At 48.9% G+C, this 18,467-nt stretch overlaps 1 protein-coding gene across 4 annotated transcripts in view; it reads left to right on the top strand.

Annotated features, from left to right (window-relative positions):
- Positions 1-907: 907 nt before the first annotated feature.
- The window catches only part of MAPKBP1 (mitogen-activated protein kinase binding protein 1), a 101,688-nt gene continuing 84,128 nt past the window's right edge, over positions 908-18,467 (top strand). For 2 of the 4 annotated variants that reach the window (XM_075754434.1, XM_075754435.1), the window contains exons 1-2: positions 909-1,238; positions 2,080-2,423. In XM_075754434.1, coding sequence (XP_075610549.1) covers positions 2,307-2,423 — 117 coding nt within the window. In that variant the 5' untranslated portion in view covers positions 909-1,238; positions 2,080-2,306. Of the gene's footprint in view, positions 1,239-2,079; positions 2,424-18,467 lie in introns of all 4 variants that reach the window. The other 2 variants (XM_075754433.1, XM_075754432.1) reach the window with 2 other exon arrangements.

Here is an 18,467-nt window from a genome sequence, read left to right as displayed (position 1 = left end):
TGTGACAATGGGCTGCCAGACTCCTAGCAAAAACTTTGGAGAGCTGAAGGGAGAAGGACCTCCAGGACCTCTTCTTAGGTGGGAACAGACCAGTTGCTGTGGAGTCCCATGGTCATCCAGTAACAGCCAGCCCAGCTGCCATGGGTTTGGCTTTGCTGGCAGCCTCCACACCAGCTAGCTCTGCGACCGTTGTAAATCCCAACACCAGATGTACCGTGTTAGAAGATGCGTATCAGCCAAGTCTGGCTACCCTAAGGTAAGGCGGTCGCTTTTGTATTTCCACCTCCACAGTGAAACGCAGGACCCACATCTTTCCAGAAGCACCCTAGGCACCGCTGTCCTCAAGAAGGCCCCAAGACCCCGCGGGTGTCACAGCAACGCTGTGTGTGTGCAAGGCCTACCCGGCTATCCCACAGCAGGCGGGCGCAGGCTGGCACCCCCTGTCCCTCTCCCACCCCAGAGTGGCAGGGCCACACAGTCCCACAGCCCCCTGCCCCGTCGCTTCCCCAGAGGGGTCCTGACAGCACAGGCAGGCTGTGGTAACAAGCCAGACGCGGCCCACCAGCGGCCCCGGGGCAGACCAGCCAGCAGGACACTCCCAGCAACAGCAAATCGCCCCCAGACACGGGGACGGTGGCGGGGGGACACAACGAGGGCCCGAGAAGCGGCAGTCACAGCAGCGATCTCTACATGTCCTTGCCTCCCTCCGGTCCCACTTGCCTCTTGGGTGGGAGACGCACTTCGCTCCCCCCACCATGGAGCGCCAGAGCCCGCCCAGCGCCAACCCCTACCCAAAAGCCCGGTAACGGCAACCGAGCAACCCTGATCCCTCCGCCAGCTTTCCGCGCCGTCCCGTATCCGTCCGCCGCCCCCCCCGCTCCGCGCCGCGTTTTGACCCGCGCGGGCCGCCGTAGCGGGGCCGGGCGGCCGGCCCGGGGATGCGGGCGGGCGGCGCTGCGGCCGCCGGGGAGGGGGCGGCTGGGCGGGCGCTCGCCCCTGAGCTGTCGGGGCCGGCGCGGGGCCCGGCGGGCGGCCGCGACCCCCCGCTTCTGGCCGAGGCCTGAGACTCTGGAGCCGCCCCCTCGCTGCCGCAGCCGCCTCTGAGGGAACGGCCCCCGCCCCGCCCGCGGGGGCGGCCCGCTCCGCGGCCCCTCCTCGGGGGAGGCCGGCTGCATGGGCAGGCGCTGCGGGGCACCGTGGTCGCCGGCCTCCCCGGCAGAGCCGTTCCTGGGCACCAGGTAGGAGAGGTTTAAGCCGGCGGGTTAGGCTGGGGGTGTGTGGAAGAAACGCGTCCCCTCAGCCTGCGGTGCTGCCGCCGCAAGGAGAGGGGCTGGCGGTTGTGCTGACTTGGACGTGTCTCTCTTCCTCTCCTCTCTTTCCCCTTCTCTCTTTCTCGCTCTCTCTTCCCCCCGCCCCCGTTTTGCACGGAAGCCGGGAGGATAATTTACTGCAGGCTTTGGAGCCCTCTTTCCCCCCTTTCCTCCGGCCACCTCCGGGGCTTCGGGAAAGGTGAAGGATTTGGCCGGGGGTCTGTAATCGTTGGCAGCAGTTACAGTTCCTCCTCGATCCCCTTTATAAATAGAGGGTGCGGGGATGTGAAATGTTATATGCCTTTATTATCGGACATCACCCACTGCGTATATGTGTGTACTTAAAGCAAAGCTAAATTTGTGAGAGTTAAAAACTCCCTCGGGTTTATTCTCGGTGTGCTTCTGCGACTTGGCGTTTAACAATCAAGTACGGCGCTGGGCTTTCCAGACTGGGAAGCCTAAGGTGGAATGGATGTGTAGTACAAAAGCAAGGGGCTGGATGGACCCTGCTAATGGACTCCAATGGTGGGAATTTTTGTCATTGTCAAAAGATGATACTGAAGTGTAAAACATGTAAATTTTTTGGATCTGGGAATTGGTCTAGATGTGCTAATTGATGCTAAAAGGATGATAATTCTTGTGGAAGCCTCTGAGAATAAGTAATACCGCACCCACCCTTATCATAAACTCTTGAATTTGGCATTTCTTGCAAAGAACGAGGCTAGAATTTATTGCGAATGTTGTATTGACCTACGGGTGCATCTTTCAGTTTAGATTACTGCTGATTTGATCCTCTGGAATCTGCAAAAGGAAAGTCTGCCAGCCTCTGTGAATAGCTTTGCAGTGTAACAGGAGCGGAGTTCCCGAGCAGAATCGCTGAGAGATATGTGAACGAGTGTAAGCAAAGCTGAGCACGTTGGTATTTCCGCCTCAAACCTGGGTTCATTCCCCAGGCACGGTTTGTGTGTGGGGTGAATACCCTCTTGGCACCTGGAGATGATGTCGGTCGAAGGGTCTACAATAACAAGTCGGATCAAAAATCTACTTCGCTCTCCTTCCATTAAGCTGAGGAGAAGCAAGCCTGGGAACAAGCGTGAAGATATAGGCAGCAAGGTGAGTGCTGCGTGGTGCGGCCAGCGTGCTTTAACTTTGTTGCCTAAGGTCCCGTCTGCACTAACAATACTGCTTTGGGAGACCTGGTGTAACTGTAGAGTGATGCAGAGCAACTGATACGTGACTGTAGTCGTGTCTTTTAGTTGGGATCTTTACTGTGCTGCAGATCCTTGCTAAAACCTGGGTCTCTCTTCTGAAACACACTCTTTTTGCTTGTGTGGTATGTTCCCAGTCTGTATCAGAACACACTTGGGATTTCCCACACTGTGGCATTGTTACATTTGACTGACAGAAGAAATATAATGCTGTCTCTTCCTCCATGTTTCCAACTGCTAACCTGTGTTACCAGCAGCTAACGATACACAAAGGCCTGTTCTGTGTAAGCAGTTGCTCTCAGCCACGCAAAGGAGTGTTCTGTGAACATGTGGGGAAGGGTAGGATGGTCTGAAAGATGGAAGATGCGAGACGTCTCTTGGAGGTAACTGTTCAGGTGTTCCACAGGCCTGGATGCACTTTTCTCTGTGTTCCTCCTCTGTGTGCCTCAGACCCCCTTCCCTTGGGGATGACTTGCCTGGAGTATAATTCCTTCTACCTGAAAAATCTGTTATTCTTCTTGGTATTGTGGAGAATTCATAACAGACAGTCACTCACTGGAAATTGACTGGTGTCATGAGGAGAGGAGGATGACTTTAACCCCGGCTGCAGGGACAACAGGAGCTGGGTGGCATTGCCCTGTGCTGACAGCAGGCGCCTCTGAGTCAGGGCACCTCATTCTGTCCCTGCCACTGATTCACTTGTAACCCTGGGCAAATCACTCAGCCTTTGCATAGCTTGCTCTCTCCATAAATAGAAAGCTTAATCCCTCCTACCTTGTGAAGACTCACTAATAAATAAGAAATGCTTGTAATCCATGACTGCAAAGTACATTCATTTGTCTCAAAACATTAGTGCTTCAAAATTTATCTGTTGGAGTGAAGAGTGTGTGTAAAACTTCAGGGGAAATAAATGACACTTTACCTAAATGCCCTGTCCCCAGCATGAGATCCTGTTCTCAGAACTCTAGTTCAGGTCAGAGGTCCCCTGAGACAGCTGTTTAGTACCAAGGAACACAATATTCTTCTCTTGCCAAAAAAGAAAAACCTGCTCAGCTTTCCCAAAGTTGTCTAGAGGAGTCCTTGGTGTTTGTGCATGACCTCAGTGCGTGTATGTGCATGCATGTGCTGCATTTAATGCAGTGTGGCAACTGCCAGTGAAACGTGCTTTGTAGCTGTTGCTGAAGAGCAGTTTGTTGATTTGTATTTTGTAGAGACCTCTGACAAAAGAGCCAAAAGCCACCTGTCCCACCATGTACAGTGGGCATTGGATTCTGGCTCTGTGAACAGAAGCTAAGGTCTGCACACTCCTTTCCAGAGACGGGATCTGCTGCTACATATCCCGGGTCTTCTCTGGTACCTGTTTTGGTGTTTGGTTTTTTTTTTTTTTTTTCCTCCTGGCACATACCTTTTGGAAGAGCTCCATTGTATCCCTTGTGCTGTCTCCCAGTGTGCAGCCAAGGCTGTCTAATCCCCTGGGGATATAATGGATTTATTCCACACCATTATATTAGGATTTGAGGGCTGGATTTTCTGTATCTTATTAGTAAGAGCAGTTAATCAGTGAGATGCAAAGGAACTGCTGGGAAGTTTGCTGGTAGAAGGAATTTGTCATGATGAGCAGTTAGGTGCCAGTGTTCGTCTCCTAAAGCGATCTGCTCTGAGTTTCCCTCAAATGAGTTATGGCCTGCCTTCAGTGGGACAGCTGGAGTGGGCAAGGCAAAAAAGGAGTGAGCCCCTTCGAACATATGTTGGATATCTGTGGAGATGCTCCCTCTGCTATGCGTGTGCTCCTTTGCCTTCCAAGGTGAGAAGCAGCTCTACTTTTCTAAAACAGCAGGAAACAGATGCTCTCAGTCTGCTATTTGGTGTGAGGGTAAATCCCTTGGGACTGAAGTTGAGTATCATACACATTGCTTCTGAAGGATCTTTGCTGACCTGCAGGGAGGGTTTTTTCAGGCATCTTTGTCTTTTGGACGTTTTGAGAAATGACTGCTCCAAGAGATGCGTGTGACACTAGTTACATGGAAGTATGGAAGAGCCTATGAAGCTGGTAGCTTTGGCTGGTCATCTCTGCTGAACACTGCTTGGTTACATAGGATGGAGCAGGACTGTTGCCTTAGATTAATGCCTGAAAGGTGATATTGTGCTTTGTATGTGCAGATGTAGGTGAAGAGCAAGCCCTCAACAGCTCTGTCATTCCTCTGAGTCCCTCAAGCTTTTATTGCAACCAGCTGCTCCATTTAAGATGGACAAGCACCCTCAGTGGCACTGCCTTAACTTCCATGAGCTGTGATTTTCCCCTCCAGTGGAAAGTGTCCCTGCTCTTTCCTAAACAATTCTTTGGCAGTGTGAGGCCTACCAGGCTTTCTCAGTGGTTAGGGACAGACCCCTTGGGCAGTTCGTCATGCTGAAGAGAAACCCTGTGAAAACTGGCTCCTTTCAGTGAAGCAGCCATGTAAGGCTGGGCTGGCCGTGGGCAGGCTGTGGGAGGCTGGCCCCGCAGAGACCTGTTTGTGCATTGCTCTGGAAGAGGGAGTGTGGGTAACTACAGATATTTTGCATGAGGGCTGTGCAGGACGTGCAATGTGTTACTTTGGAGCTGTACAAGAGAGAACTTGTTTTGTGACTTCTATTAGGGCTTATTTCTTGCCTATAATTAATGCATGGTTTTACTGTGCAGCCCCAGGAGATCTCTGCAGGAGTAAAACTAAGGAACCAATACATAATTATGGATGTTTAAAATATAAATAAATAAAATAAGGGGAAGGAACAGGAGCTCTTTAAGTAATGCTTGTTGACAAATTGGATGTAGTGTTTGGTTTTGCTGCTGCTTTTTGAAAACAACTTTTGTTTGGTGGGATTCTTGATTTTTTGTTGCTGTGTGACTAGCTCTGTGCTTAGACTGGTTTTTTTTTGTGTGTGTGTCTTCTGCTCTTCATGGCTTGAATCCACTTTTCCTGTTCTCTTGAGATCTGTTTTTTGTGTTGAACCAATATAGAGTACAGTGACTTAAGTCTAGGCCTGTTGATTGCTGCGATTTTAACATGTCAGTCTGGCGGCTGGAAGCTAAAATTTCCTCAGATAAGTTGGTTGGCCTGTGTTCAATTTCTAGAGGATTACTACTAGCCTTACCAGAAAGCCAGCCATGCATCTGGTCACTATGCTTGTGATTCCAGTAGAGACATGAAGTTAAAAGCTGGGCACCGAGTGCCTTTGAAGCAGCATTGATCACCCTGCATGAGTGTCACTAGTGGGACAGTTGGGAAGCCAAGGGTTGAGCCATCTCCCATTGCTAAAGTGCCCTGGTTGCTCTAGTACCCTGCAACTTGGCTACACAAATCTCTCTCTGCTCACAGAAGTAACGTACCTGAGCAGGTACAGTTCCTGTTCATATTGTTAAGCTCTACTCTTGTAACTACAAGCATCTTTGTAACTGATGTCTCTGTACCTATTTTGGGGGGGTGTGGGTATCCTCAGTCAAAGCAGACTATGAATGTCAATGTAGAAACAAATTGCTACAAAACCTGCTACAGGCTTTTCCCTAAACCAGTAAGTTAGGGAGTCAAAGAAATGCATTTGGAATTTGCTGCTTCTTTCTTTGATCTCTCCTGTTTTTTCTAAGCCAGAAATATTTCAAGTTGCCAGTTTCAAAGAGCGCTTTGACTCAAACCTGACGTTCCCCAGCAGGAAGTCATTCAGCACAGGGATTGTTGTATTGTGGTCTCCCCTCCACCAAGTGTCGTGCGAGCATGTGCAGCTGGAGCGCCTGTTCCTGCTCCACATTGGACTGGATGGCTCTGCAAAACCTTTTTGAGAGCTTTTGTTCTGAAAATGAGCACTGATTAAGTTGCTCCTAGTGCGACAGGGTTTCCTGTCCTCCTTTGGTGAGGCATGGTCTGTTCTTACTGCCAGCCTCTGGGCTCCTATCAGCCTGATGGTACCTCCCTGGTTAGGGCGGCAGAAACACACATGCATACCTCTGTGTCCTTCTGGTGAGCAGACGCAGATTTAAGAAGGAAACAGATCCATGGAAGCTTGAGCCCCCTCATGCCTTGTCATGCCCCTTGCATTCCCAGCACAACTCTCCAGCTCCTCAATCCCCTGAGAAATTGCAGGGCTTGGCTAGGACCACAAGCTCTCCTGGACACAGGAGAGTGGAGTAATGTTTCTGGCCTGGCTGTAGCTTCCTGCCTTCAGTACACAGTCTTTTTTGTTTGAAAATATTGTAGCTTCCAACACGAATCAGTTTAGACCACTACTGGTCTTAGCCGGATCAGCTGAGAATTGCTGATCCTGAACTGGAACAGAATCAAAAAACACATAAGTTTGATTCACTGATATAAATGCTTCAAAAGTCATCACCTCTTATTAAATCATTTAAGGTGCAGCTGAGGCTTGTTGTGGAGTGGGATTCTTTGTAAGTCTTTGGGAACAACTTGGTCCTGCAGCAGCAGAGCCTGCTGGGTTCCTCGTGGGCAGCATTTCCCAGGGAGCTGGATGCACGGTTGAGCAGCCTGACTGTGTGGGTGAGGTAGAGAGCAGCCTGTCTGATGCTGTCATAAGCTTTTGTTTTGGCAGGATTTGGAAGGGTCTTTGTACTGGGTTTGCATGGCAAGGTTTTGGTAGTGGGAGGGCTACAGGGGTGGTTTCTGTGAGAAGCAGCTAGAAACTTCCCCCATGTCCAATAGAGCCAATGCCAGCTGGCTCCAAGATGGACCCACTGCTGGCCAAGGCCAAGCCTGTCAGCGATGGTGGTAGCACTTCTGTGATGACATGTTTAAGAAGGGGGGAAAAAAACACCAAGAGCAATTGCAGCTGGAGAGAGAAGTGAGAAGATGTGAGAGGAACAACTCTGCAGACACCAAGGTCAGTGAAGAAGGAGAGGGAGGAGGTGCTCCAGGCACTGGAGCAGAGATTCCCCTGCAGCCCATGGAGAAGACCATGGTGAGGCAGGCTGTCCCCCTGCAGCCCATGGAGGTTGATGTGGAGCAGATATCCAGCTGCAGCCCATGGAGGACCCTACACGAGAGCAGGTGGAGACATCCAAAGGAGGCCGTGACCCCATGGGAAGTCCATGCTGGAGCAGGTTCCTGGCAGGACCTGTGGCCTTGTGGAAAGAGGAGCCGATGCTGGAGCAGGTTTGCTGGCAGGACTTGTGACCCCGTAGGTGACCCACGCTGGAGCAGGGGAAGAGTGTGAGGAGTCCTCCTCCTGAGGAGGAAGGAGCAGCAGAGGCAACGTGTGATGAACTGACCACAACCCCCATTCCCTCTCTCCCTGTGCTGCTGGTGGGGGGAGGAGGGAGAGAATTCAGGAGTAAAGTTGAGCCCAGGAAGAAGGGAGGGGTGGGAGCAGGAGTTATTAAGATTTGATTTTATTTCTCAGTACTCAAATCTGATTTGATTGGTAATAAATTATCTTCCCTGAGTTGAGTCTGTTTCGCCCGTGATGGTAGTTGGTGAGTGATCTTTCCCTGTCCTTATCTCAACCCTGTCCAGCTGAGGAGGGCAGTGATAGAGCAGCTGTGGTGGGCACCTGGCCTCCAGCCAGGGTCAGGCCACCACAGTCTTTTACATAATGATGGTGCTTTTGAGGAGCTATTCAGCGCAGTATTGTCCTATTCCCCTTCTCTACTCCACTGGAGTCTGAGCAGTGCTCAGCGCACCAGCTCTGGGACCAGTGTGGCCAGTGGCACAGCTGAGAAGCTGTATCTAACCTTTGTCTGGCCTTCTGCTGCTGCGCTTGTTCTGCTTCAGCATCCATGAATGTTGCTTGACCCCAGTTGATAGCTAAGGATCTCTCTCACAGCTCTGCACTGCTCAGTCTAAACACACCCAATTGCTTCAACAGCTTAGGGGCTGCTGTCCAGAGATAGAGGGGATTTCACGTGTGTCTCTAGTCAGGCTTATAACAGTGTCCCTTAAAGCAGAGGACAAAGGCTGGTTAGCTTCTCCATAGCCAGACCTGCATTTCAGTGGCATGCCTGTATCTGTGGATAGAGTCAGTGGAGCAACTGAGAGTGTCATGGCTCAGGGGCTGAATCCTTCCCTACTGGGCCGCTCTGGTCCCCTCTACTCCATCCTCAAATACATGGTCCTCAAGATGACCCTGTGTTAGTTAACAACTTTACACACAGGTTTTCCTTGGTCCATTCTTTGCTCTACAAATGTTATGCTGTGTCTGGAAATTACAGGGTGATTTGGCTAGCTCTCCTGGCCTGAATTGGTGACGAACATGAGTGTTAAATGTGACTTTAGACACAGGGCATATCAAAGCCAAAGTTTTTTTGCTGGTGGACTGCAGTACCAATTGTTTTTGGTTCTTGAAGTAAGGTGGATATAAAAGCATATAGCAGTTCAACATGTTTGGTTTTGTACAGCCTGCAACTGTATCCATGAACCATTGTGATCCTTCTTGCCAATCTTGGGACAAGATTGCTGGAAAGATCCGCCCTTCTATCCACCCCTGAATAATTTCCTGTCTTTACTGTGAAAGACAGCAGGAAGACCTCTCCATGGCAGGGAGAGAGTGATGACGTGTTAACAGCTGGGGTGCCGTCAGCATAAATAACACAAACCAGGTCATTTGCCTCGTGGATTTAAATGGTTCTTGCTTCCTCCAGGTAGTCATATGCTGCTTACCTGGATGGTCTTTCTTGCCTTGCATGTTCTTCACCTCCTTCAGATGAGCTGACTATTCTGAGAAGGCAAGTGGGACTTAGCTAACTTGGCTGGAGAGACTCATAAGCAGGTTTTACCATGTCCTTGCTGTGCTGGATAAACCATATACATATAGACCAACGACCCCCTTTTGCTTGTGGGCTGTTTTTCTGCAGTGGGCTGTGAAGCGTGTAGTGTTTTGCCAAAGACCTGGATGGAACGGTAAGATGGCAGAGGTCAGGGCTGGTCAGTGTTGCAGATGGTACGTTTGCTGCTCGCTGGTCAGAACTGTTGTTCACTGTGGTGCAGGGAGGACTGGTAGAGAAAGGCATCCACAGACACAGTGGAAAGAGATCTCCTCCAAAGTGTACCATCTGTTTCACTAGCTGTGTGCTTGATACTACCTGTGGTGTATCACCTCATTCATTTCTGGAGAGCAGAACAGTTGAAGTGCTGGTTGGGAGTCAGGCCAGGTTGAACCACTATCTGCTTTTGTATCATCAAGGGTCTGCAAGTGCCTGTAAAATGACTTGTATGTTATTTGACTCTCCTCTGTGTCTGGTAGAAAGCAACTGCAGGGCATTGCCTCTATTTCCAGCTGAGAAAGTGGTGGTCAGCATTTTGTTGGCCTGGCAAATTTGAGTAGATACTTTGCTTCCTGTTGATCAGGTCTTAGGGAGAAGTTGCTCGATTAGCCTTGGTACAGTTTTCTCTGTGAGAGTGAGAGCAAACACCATGTACTAAGTAGTCTTTGGCTTTTTTAAAAGGTCTTGATATTTGGGGCAGGGAGTAGTGCTTACGTGATGCTCAAACAGTGTTTAGCAGAATGGAGCCCTGATATTAGTACCGAGTGATCCCAGGTCTGAAAAACTAACTAGCACCAAGCCCAGTTTCAGTCACTTCAGGCTTCTGTTTGTGTCTGATGTACATGCCTCTGTAGAGCTGGAAGTTTCTGAGGGCTCCTGTATGTGCGTAGCACGGTTGCAGTGTGCTCTCTGCTCTGGTTTCCAGCTCCAGATGTGGGCTGGTGCCTGTACCTGAAACCCTGCGGGCTCTGCTGAGGCTGTACCCACCAACTCAATGGGGTGGCTACTGCAATTCAGAAAAACCTCCCACTATTTCCAATCACCACAGCGCTGCTTAGCCTTGCCCTGAGCATGTCTGCCTGTTGTGCAAGGAAAATACAGCTGAGGCCTGTGGCTGTTGTAACCAGCAGTGGATCTGTGCCATGTGATCTGTCTTCAAAAATATTAGTGCAAAGGTGAGTTGCTGCTAGTATATGTATGATCACAAACTGCAGGAGCATCCCATCTCTACCTTGCTTTGGTGAGTATTGGACAGACCTGTGATAAAGTAGACCCAGCCCAGAGGAGCTTCAGGCTTTTTTTTTTTTTTTTTTTTTTTTTTTTTTTTTTTAAAAAAAAAAAAAAGGTGTGGAGGGAATGGGACATGCTTTTCCTATACAGACATGGCTCCAGACTCCCACAGGAAGTCTGAGGCAGACCTAGATATTGAATCCTGATCCTCTGAGGCCAAATCTTAGCTTTAGCTTCAAAGCCCAGCCTCTTGCAGATTACCAGGGATGTTTCTCACCTCTCACATGTGAGGGCTGTGTGTTCATTTAGGATTATTTGCTTAAAGGTCCCCAAACTGTGCTGTTGTAAATGCTGACTTGGTTCCATTGTCACTAATGATTTCAGTAGCTCTGGTGACGATGACTTTCCAATAGGCTCAAGCAGATTAAGCACCATATGAATTAGAACTGTGGAAACCCCAGTATGCCTTGTAATTTTGCTAGTGTCCCAGGAGACCAGTACTGTTGTTAGTTACTGTGGGGAAACTGATTGAAAATAGTACTATAGAAAAGTCTATGAACTGCTGGTGTATTCAGAGTTTCCAAGCCAATAGCAATAAAAGCCAGTCCCGCTTGTTCTCCCAAATACAGTATTAAAATTCACAATTGGTCAAGAAGGCTAATGTGATTTAACAACTAACATGAGATTTCTTACCTGGTGGAATTTGAACAATGACATTCCTTCCTTACAGTGATGGTTCTTTAATTTCTGCATCTCCCAAACACTTTGCATGGTTAGGTTGAAACTTCCCCCATCGTTGATCCAGGCAGACTCCTTTCTCAGGAACAAAGTAGATTATTGAGGGTTGCATAGTAGCAGTCACAACGTTAACAAATGGCTTGAGAGCAGGCAGATGGAGGAGTTTCTGAAAGAAGGAGAGAGCAACTTTGTGGCAGTGTCAATGGATTCAAGGATACAGACATGTAAAGCTCTCTGCTCCTGTTTTTCTTCCAAGCAGGCAGTGTGAAAAACAGTGCTGCCTGTTCAGAAACCCTTCCCTGTCGACAGGCAGGCCCAGCATAGGGCAGTTGTTTGAAGTGCCAGTACTGAAGTGTTAGCTATGTCTACTGTGCTTAACAGTGGTAGCCTTTGAGCTCTCCCAAGGGCTTTGAAATTGGTTGCTCACCTTTGAGTAGCACATAAGGGGCTGCTTGCCTTTGAAGTCTTGTTTGTACTAGGGATGCTTTCATTTGCAAAAAAAACCCCAAAACAACCAAACCACCATTGCTCAGCCCAGGACTTTGCACCAAAGGAGCTTGAGTTCATTAGACAGTCCCTAAGGCAATCTAGATGCTGGAGTTGCTGAACCATTGAATAGGACTGAGGGTGAAAGGAGTGTGTGCAAGACCTGCCTCCTCCTTTGGTGACTGCTCTCGGTGCTCAGAACTTGCTGTGCTCTGTGCTTCAGCCCTGGCCATGCCATGGGGCCGTGACCTGGACCGTAAGGGGATGGTGTTGGAGGTATCCAGAGTGGGCATGAGTGTAAGGGTGTGCTTGGCCAAGCACTTGCCTGTGCTGAAAACAATTTGCAAGCTGAGCTTCCGCAAGAAGCTGTTTTAATGGTGACACAGCATAAAAAGAGTCTATTCAATGATCCTGTCCCTCAAAGAAACAGGCTATACCAGTAAGAGGACTTCTTTTTGCCAGTTACATTGCATCAATATTAGTGTCTTTTCTGCAAGAGCTTTGTCTGGGCTAAGAGTGATGCTTTTGATGCTCCTAACCAATGCTTCTGTGCTTCTGAAATGTGTAACGGTAGAGTGAACCTTGAAACAGAGCTATGTATTTTTTTTTTTTAATGCAGTTAATGGTTTTGGGTCCTGTGCTCTGCTCTTCAGACTGTCTCTGAGCCTCTTTTTCCCTCAATGTAAACCAGACAGGATGCTTATCCACTTACTGCAAAGTGTCCCAGCATCCAGGGCTTTAAAACAGCTGCGTAACTCCTTGTGTTTGGCTTATCTCCCAGTTTTGAACTAGATATAGTGGTCCCAAGCGCAGTTGTTTCAAACCTGCTTTGGGGTGTCATCCTTCTTGAGCAGCTGGGTCCGAAAGCATTGCTGGCTGTAAACTGGAACTGACAAATTTGGGATCTGCTTCGTTTGTTTAAGCCCATCTGGTCCCAACCCACCTGGTTTTTTTGGACCGAATCATGGCCAGACAGGCTTCAAAAATGGTTCTGTGTATCGTGCCCAACCGTGAGGGCCAGCTGGAGGGTGGTTGCCTACCCTGTGCCCTGCACCCCGCTATGGGAGTGGTGGTGAAGGGGAATGGGGACAAGATGACATAAAACGCTCTTAATGAAATGCATTAACAAATATTTATGATGAGTGTGCGGTGGGCCTCGATGGACGTAGTTGTTTCTAAAAGCCTGAGCGGCTTTTGAGGCTGGAATTGGGATTCCACCTTCTCCTGCACCAGGAGGATAATCTTCCTCCCTGATAATCCACGGTTTGCACTGCATGTCTCTGCAGGCTTCCCGAGCTAAGCTGTTGAGATGTATTTTACACGCAATCAGTGGTGCGAATAATTGGTGCTGGGGGAGGATGAGGGGAGGGTACTCTGGGCTAGAGGCAGCTTCCTTCAGCTTCCTCGCTGCTGTCTGCTTAGGCTGTGCTTCTGGCTGTAACTTCTGAAAGAGCAGGTCTCCTGCATCACCGTTGTGGTGGGTGGCTTGTAGATGCTTGCTTTGCAAAGTTCTTGGCTCGCTTCCTGTAGTGGGGTTGCAAATAAGCTTTTTGATATCTGAGACCTGTGATAAATACTTTTTCTTTGATGGAGCCATTGGTGGAAAACAGAGCACAGCGGTGGGGGAGAAGATGCAGTGCCTGGACTATCTCTGCTGTGCATGGGAGCTGCTCCACGTCCCTGGAATGAACATCCCTGCCCAGGAGCGTCTGAATGTAAACACGCCCGTTAATAAAATGGCCAGTGGGCTGATTTATGGCCTCCCGCAAGGCGAGAGCCGGTGGGCGACGCAGGACCAGGCTGCAGTTGCACGGCCTGGCGTGCCCGCTCGCAGCTTGCTGGCAGCTTCGCGGCGTGGCCCTGCGCCCTCTGCCCTCGCTTCTCCCCCCGGGCCGCTGTAGCCGCGGCGGAGCCCACCCAGCTCCCTCGCCCGCCTCCCTCTCGGGTGGGTCTGTCTGCGGCCGGGCCGGCTCCCGCGGGAGGGGCTGTGCCTGCTGCCACCCGTCGCCATGGAGACGCCACCCAGCCAATGGGGGCGGGGCGCTTCGGGGGGGTGTGTGTCCTGGCCCCGCCCCGGGCGGCCGCGGCGCGCCATGTGCGCGGCGCTGTATTTACCCCCTGGCAGCGGGCGGCTGCCGAGTTTGGAAGGGCTCCTCTGGGCACCGCGCTCCCGATGCTCTTCCCAGGGACTGCACCCTTGGGTAAGCCCATGCCGGTTAATTTAAGCACAGCTTTTGGAAAAAAAACAGGCAAACCGAGCTTCCAGTCTAGACAAACCCTATATAATATGCTCGTAGTCTGTGTTTCCAGACAGTGTCTGATCCTTTGTGGTGGAGCTCTGGTGACCAAAGTTCCAGGCTGACCAGCAAGGCTGGAAGAGAGCACCAGGTTGCCCTGGGTAATAACACTGTCATCTGTGGTAGAGGATATGGTTGCATGAGATGGCAGTGGGCAGCTTCCGGCTCTGCATCTCTGCAGAGGGAACTGAATTGTCTCGTTAGTTTGGGAAAATCTGCCTCTTTCTTTAGTGAAAGAAAAGAGTTTTACAGGGCACCTGGCACCTGAGGTCACCGGGGCTTGGAGAAATACTGCTTGCTGTGGAGAGCCCTGTATGTTCCAGTGGGAAGATGAGAGTGCTTGCTGCAATAAGGCATTTAGTTTTGCTGTCAGTGCTTTCCAGAGATTTAAAACAATTGGAAACACTCATCACCTACTGCCTAAAGGTTTGTTGGCAAGCAGCAGAAACGCTTTCTTTCTCCTGGTATTTTTTTCTGGCACTTAGGGCCTGTTATACAGGGAGGAGCAACCCGGTCCGCCTTAGCCAGCAGCCCTGGCTGAGGAGGGGAGGAGGCTGTATAAACAATACTGTAATTCTCCAGGCAGAGAGGAGCTGGCATTCCTGCCCTGGGCTGTGGGGAAGGGAGCTGCGGGCCTGAAGCATGTTTGGTAGCATTTGGGGTTAGTTGAGTTGGGGAGCTCTCATGCTGAGGAGCTGGCAGAACGGTAATCATCACTGATCTACGTAAGCTGCGGAAGCAGCTAGGGCAGAAGGAAGGGCTTAGAAGCAAAATCCATTATAAAATGTCAAAGCAGGTGATTTCCCTTGATCGGGCAGAGGGTCTTGTCTCTGAGCAGCAGAGGCAATGTTGCCTACGTGTTGTGGCCATCCCTGTGGAAGAGGGATTTACTTCCAGGTCTGCTGCCTGGGTTCTGTCCCATGTGCTGCCCTCCCATTCTCTACTGTGATTTAATTTGGATGCTTTTCTCAGATCCCCAGAAAGGAAAGTACTGTAAACAGCTGCCAAGCAGGATTTTGTGTTGTAGAACATACTTAAATGATGGGGCCTGGTTGGATGATGGTATGAACATGTTTCTATTTTTCTGCGCGTGTGTGTGTTTAATAGGAAGAACATACTCTGTTCTGATTGAGTGTATGTTACTTTTCTTAGTGTGCCTGTCAGTACAGTAACTTACAACCCACTCTTTTCCCCCTGCTTATAAAGTGACACTGGTATAGTGTTACAGCTGTAACATACACAAAGTCTTGCACACCTCTTCATGTAACGTTTTTACCGTCCTGATGACCTTGAAGGATTTAAAAGAGAACAGTGCAAACTCTGGCACCGTTCCTGTGGATACTTAAGCATGTGCTTAATTTTATGTGAGGTAGTACAAGCATGTGCAGTTCCATTTCACGCAATGGATGTAAAGATAAGTGCCTCTGTGGCTGATTGCGAGATCAGAGTCTATGTATGATGATTCATTTCATGCACATAGCTGTATGTGTACGCATGCCTTATATGTATATCATGCAGTTGTCTTTATCATGTTGTTTTGACCAACTCACTTTGTCCATTAATCCATATTCCCTGGGCATGTTGCTAACCAGTCCAGAGACTGTTTCTCTTTCCCTGTTTTCCACCCCCCAAATGAACAGTTAACCAGAGAAATTCCTTTTTTCTTATGTACTCCCATCACCACCCCCAAAGTGTGGACTTGTTTTCCCCTCTTTTCGCCAGTTAGAGGCTTCCTGACAGAGCTTCCTCTGATCCAAGCAAGGTGCTGACCCGACATGTTCAAGAAGGACAGTTTCATCCCTGAAGTTACGAACACGTTTATACAAGGATAAAGCTAGATTATTTATACCCCAGAACAAGAGAGCTCTGTCTCTGGAGAGGCATGAGATGTTGGTTATTAGCTTTTCTATGCCGCATGAACAAGGATGAAGTGCCTTTTTAAATACTTCTGAAGTGTTGATTATGTTTTCCTTCTCTGTAGAGTCCAATGCCATTGGATTCAGACATAAGAAAAGGCAAGAGTTTTGGTTGGGGTTTTTTTTTTTTTTTTTTTTAAACACTTATTTTTGTGTAGCATTTAGTTGTTGCAGAGAAAAATGTGATATAAAGGTTGTTTCAGTGTATTCTGGGAAGATTGGCAGAGCTGTCTTTGCAACCCATGGGAGGGACAGTCTAGTGAAAGGCATGGTAGCTATCACCTGGTGGTTGTCTACATGTGGTAGCAGGAGCACCCTCCTTTAGGAGAGGGAATGCAACAGACACTGTGTCTCCCTGTGGGCTGCTGCCTGGGGTTTGGCTGCCCTGCGGTCATGCTAAAACCTAGCCACTGGGATCAGCATCCCCTGGGTTTATAGCAGGCACCTCTGCCATCTGTGTCACTGGGGCCCATGCACACAGCGCTGGGGGAAGCACACTTTGAATGTTCATCTGTGGCTCCTGCACCTTGGCCTTCTTGTCTTTTCAATGCATGAGTTTAATGGGTATTGGACTAAAGTTAGAGTCATTAAAATATGGTAGCGCTACCAATATTTTCAGTACAAGCAGGGTTTGCAAATAGAGTTGTGCCAATTTCTGTTTGTCCAGTCCTTAAGTTTATAAGACTAGTTTAAAATGCAAGTGGATACTGGCAGATGCTCTGTGTATTGCATGTCTGCCCTTAGGCTGGCACACACCCTGGTCACCTTTATGTGGTCTCTTGGCAGTCAGACACTATATCTTGACAAGAGCTGGCTGTTAACTTACAGCTATAAATCTTTTGGGGCTACAGTGGAAGTCTGTGAGTGCTGTGCAGATGGCGAGTGGCTTGCTCAGCTTCTGGGTGGATGATTTTTTTTATTTTATTTTCCTGACACGGCTTGTATTTCCTCAGTGTTAGAGCCTGTTCTGGTCACAGTGGAGCAGCAGAGTTAACAGTGTTTATGGGACATTCTTTCCAATTGCTGTGGTCTAAACATATGTACACCAGCATTGAGTTACTTCTGCCTGGAAAAAAGCCACAGAGCTATATATAAAGTATGTTTGAACTGTTGTAGTAATGTTGTTGGTAAAAATAGGAGAAAGGGGTAGCACCAGGGCTTCCCTCCATTAGAACTGATTCAAGAAGACTTCCCAGTGCTCCATCTTCAGTGGAAAAAGCTGGGGAAGGTGACAACAAAATGCCATATGGCTGGGCTTCTGGGAAGAGCATAAAGCACAAGATGCTTGGGTCTGGAGCGTTGGCTTCCTGCTTGATGGTTGCCCAGCTCTTTTCTCTTGTGGTGGAACATCTGTCAGAAATCCCACAGTGTTCGGTTTGCAGCGACCTGGTCCCCCAAAGCTATGGGGCTTGGTCTGTGACAGTCTGTTGGGTTCCTGTGACTCCAAAACTGCTGGTGAGTTTTACTGAATTCCTTCTGGCAGATGTTTCTGTCCTGTACCTGTTAGACAAGTAGTCTGGGTATGTGCAGTGCTTCTAGTTGCCTTGGTCGTTATGTTGTGACATATTGTAGGGGGCAGTATTTTGAAGTGACATCACTGTGTGGCTGTGCTTCACAGGTGCTGCTGTCATCCTTTGAACCATGCGAGTGTGCATAGGACTTCTCCCAGGCAGTGCTTGTAAGCAAAACGACTTCTGCAATTTTTAAGTACCTTCCTGGTTCTTTGTACAAGATTTTTTAGTACAAGTCTTTGCTCGGTCAGCATGGCTGCCGTAGCAGATTGTGCCAATTTCTGTGGTCCTTTCTGTCACTAATAGATTTTTATCTCACCCAAAAGAAATGTAGGAAGTAACCTCTATAGAAATAGCAGAAAGTGCTGATAAGCACTGAACAGCCAGTTTTAGTCTTTACTTGTGGCTGGTGTTAATTCCATCTTTAAACTCTAAGTGCTTGTTTGTCTTTGGCTAATTTGTAAACAGATCCTTGCACAATATTGTCTCCAAAGTGCTTTATTGCGGGTATCAACCTCTGATGTTCCAAGGATGTAAGAGAGGCAAGATTTGCAGGTAGAAGTAATATAATTTCTTAAACAGCCTGATACAGTTAGAAGAAGAGAGGCAAGATTGTGGGCAGGTGGGAACATTTTCAGGGTTCAGTGTCCCATGAACAATTCTCTACAACCATTTCTTTCTGCAATATATATATATATATTATTTTTTTTTTTTAAGACTCCAAATCATCAGCTGCATTCTTCTAACTCTGACAGGCAATCAACTCCATTTCATCCAACACCTCTTCTCTCGTTGGTGATGGGAATTGCAGCCTGGCTTCATGCAGGGGCCAGTTCCTGCGCAGGGATGAGAGTAAAGCTCATATCCAGCTGTTGCCCACTACCTTAGCTGCCGGTGCACCACAGCAAGGAGTGGACATGGAAGCTTTATAACTATCTTTTTGCTGGAAGACATGAAATACAGCTTGAGCAGGGTTAGCATAGTGGTTCAGTACAAATGACAGTCAACACGAGTGTTCTGTCTCTT

This window comes from Balearica regulorum, chromosome 5, assembly GCF_011004875.1.
Source record: "Balearica regulorum gibbericeps isolate bBalReg1 chromosome 5, bBalReg1.pri, whole genome shotgun sequence".
Lineage (NCBI taxonomy): Eukaryota > Metazoa > Chordata > Aves > Gruiformes > Gruidae > Balearica > Balearica regulorum.
This window is presented reverse-complemented; position numbering and strand designations above follow the sequence as displayed.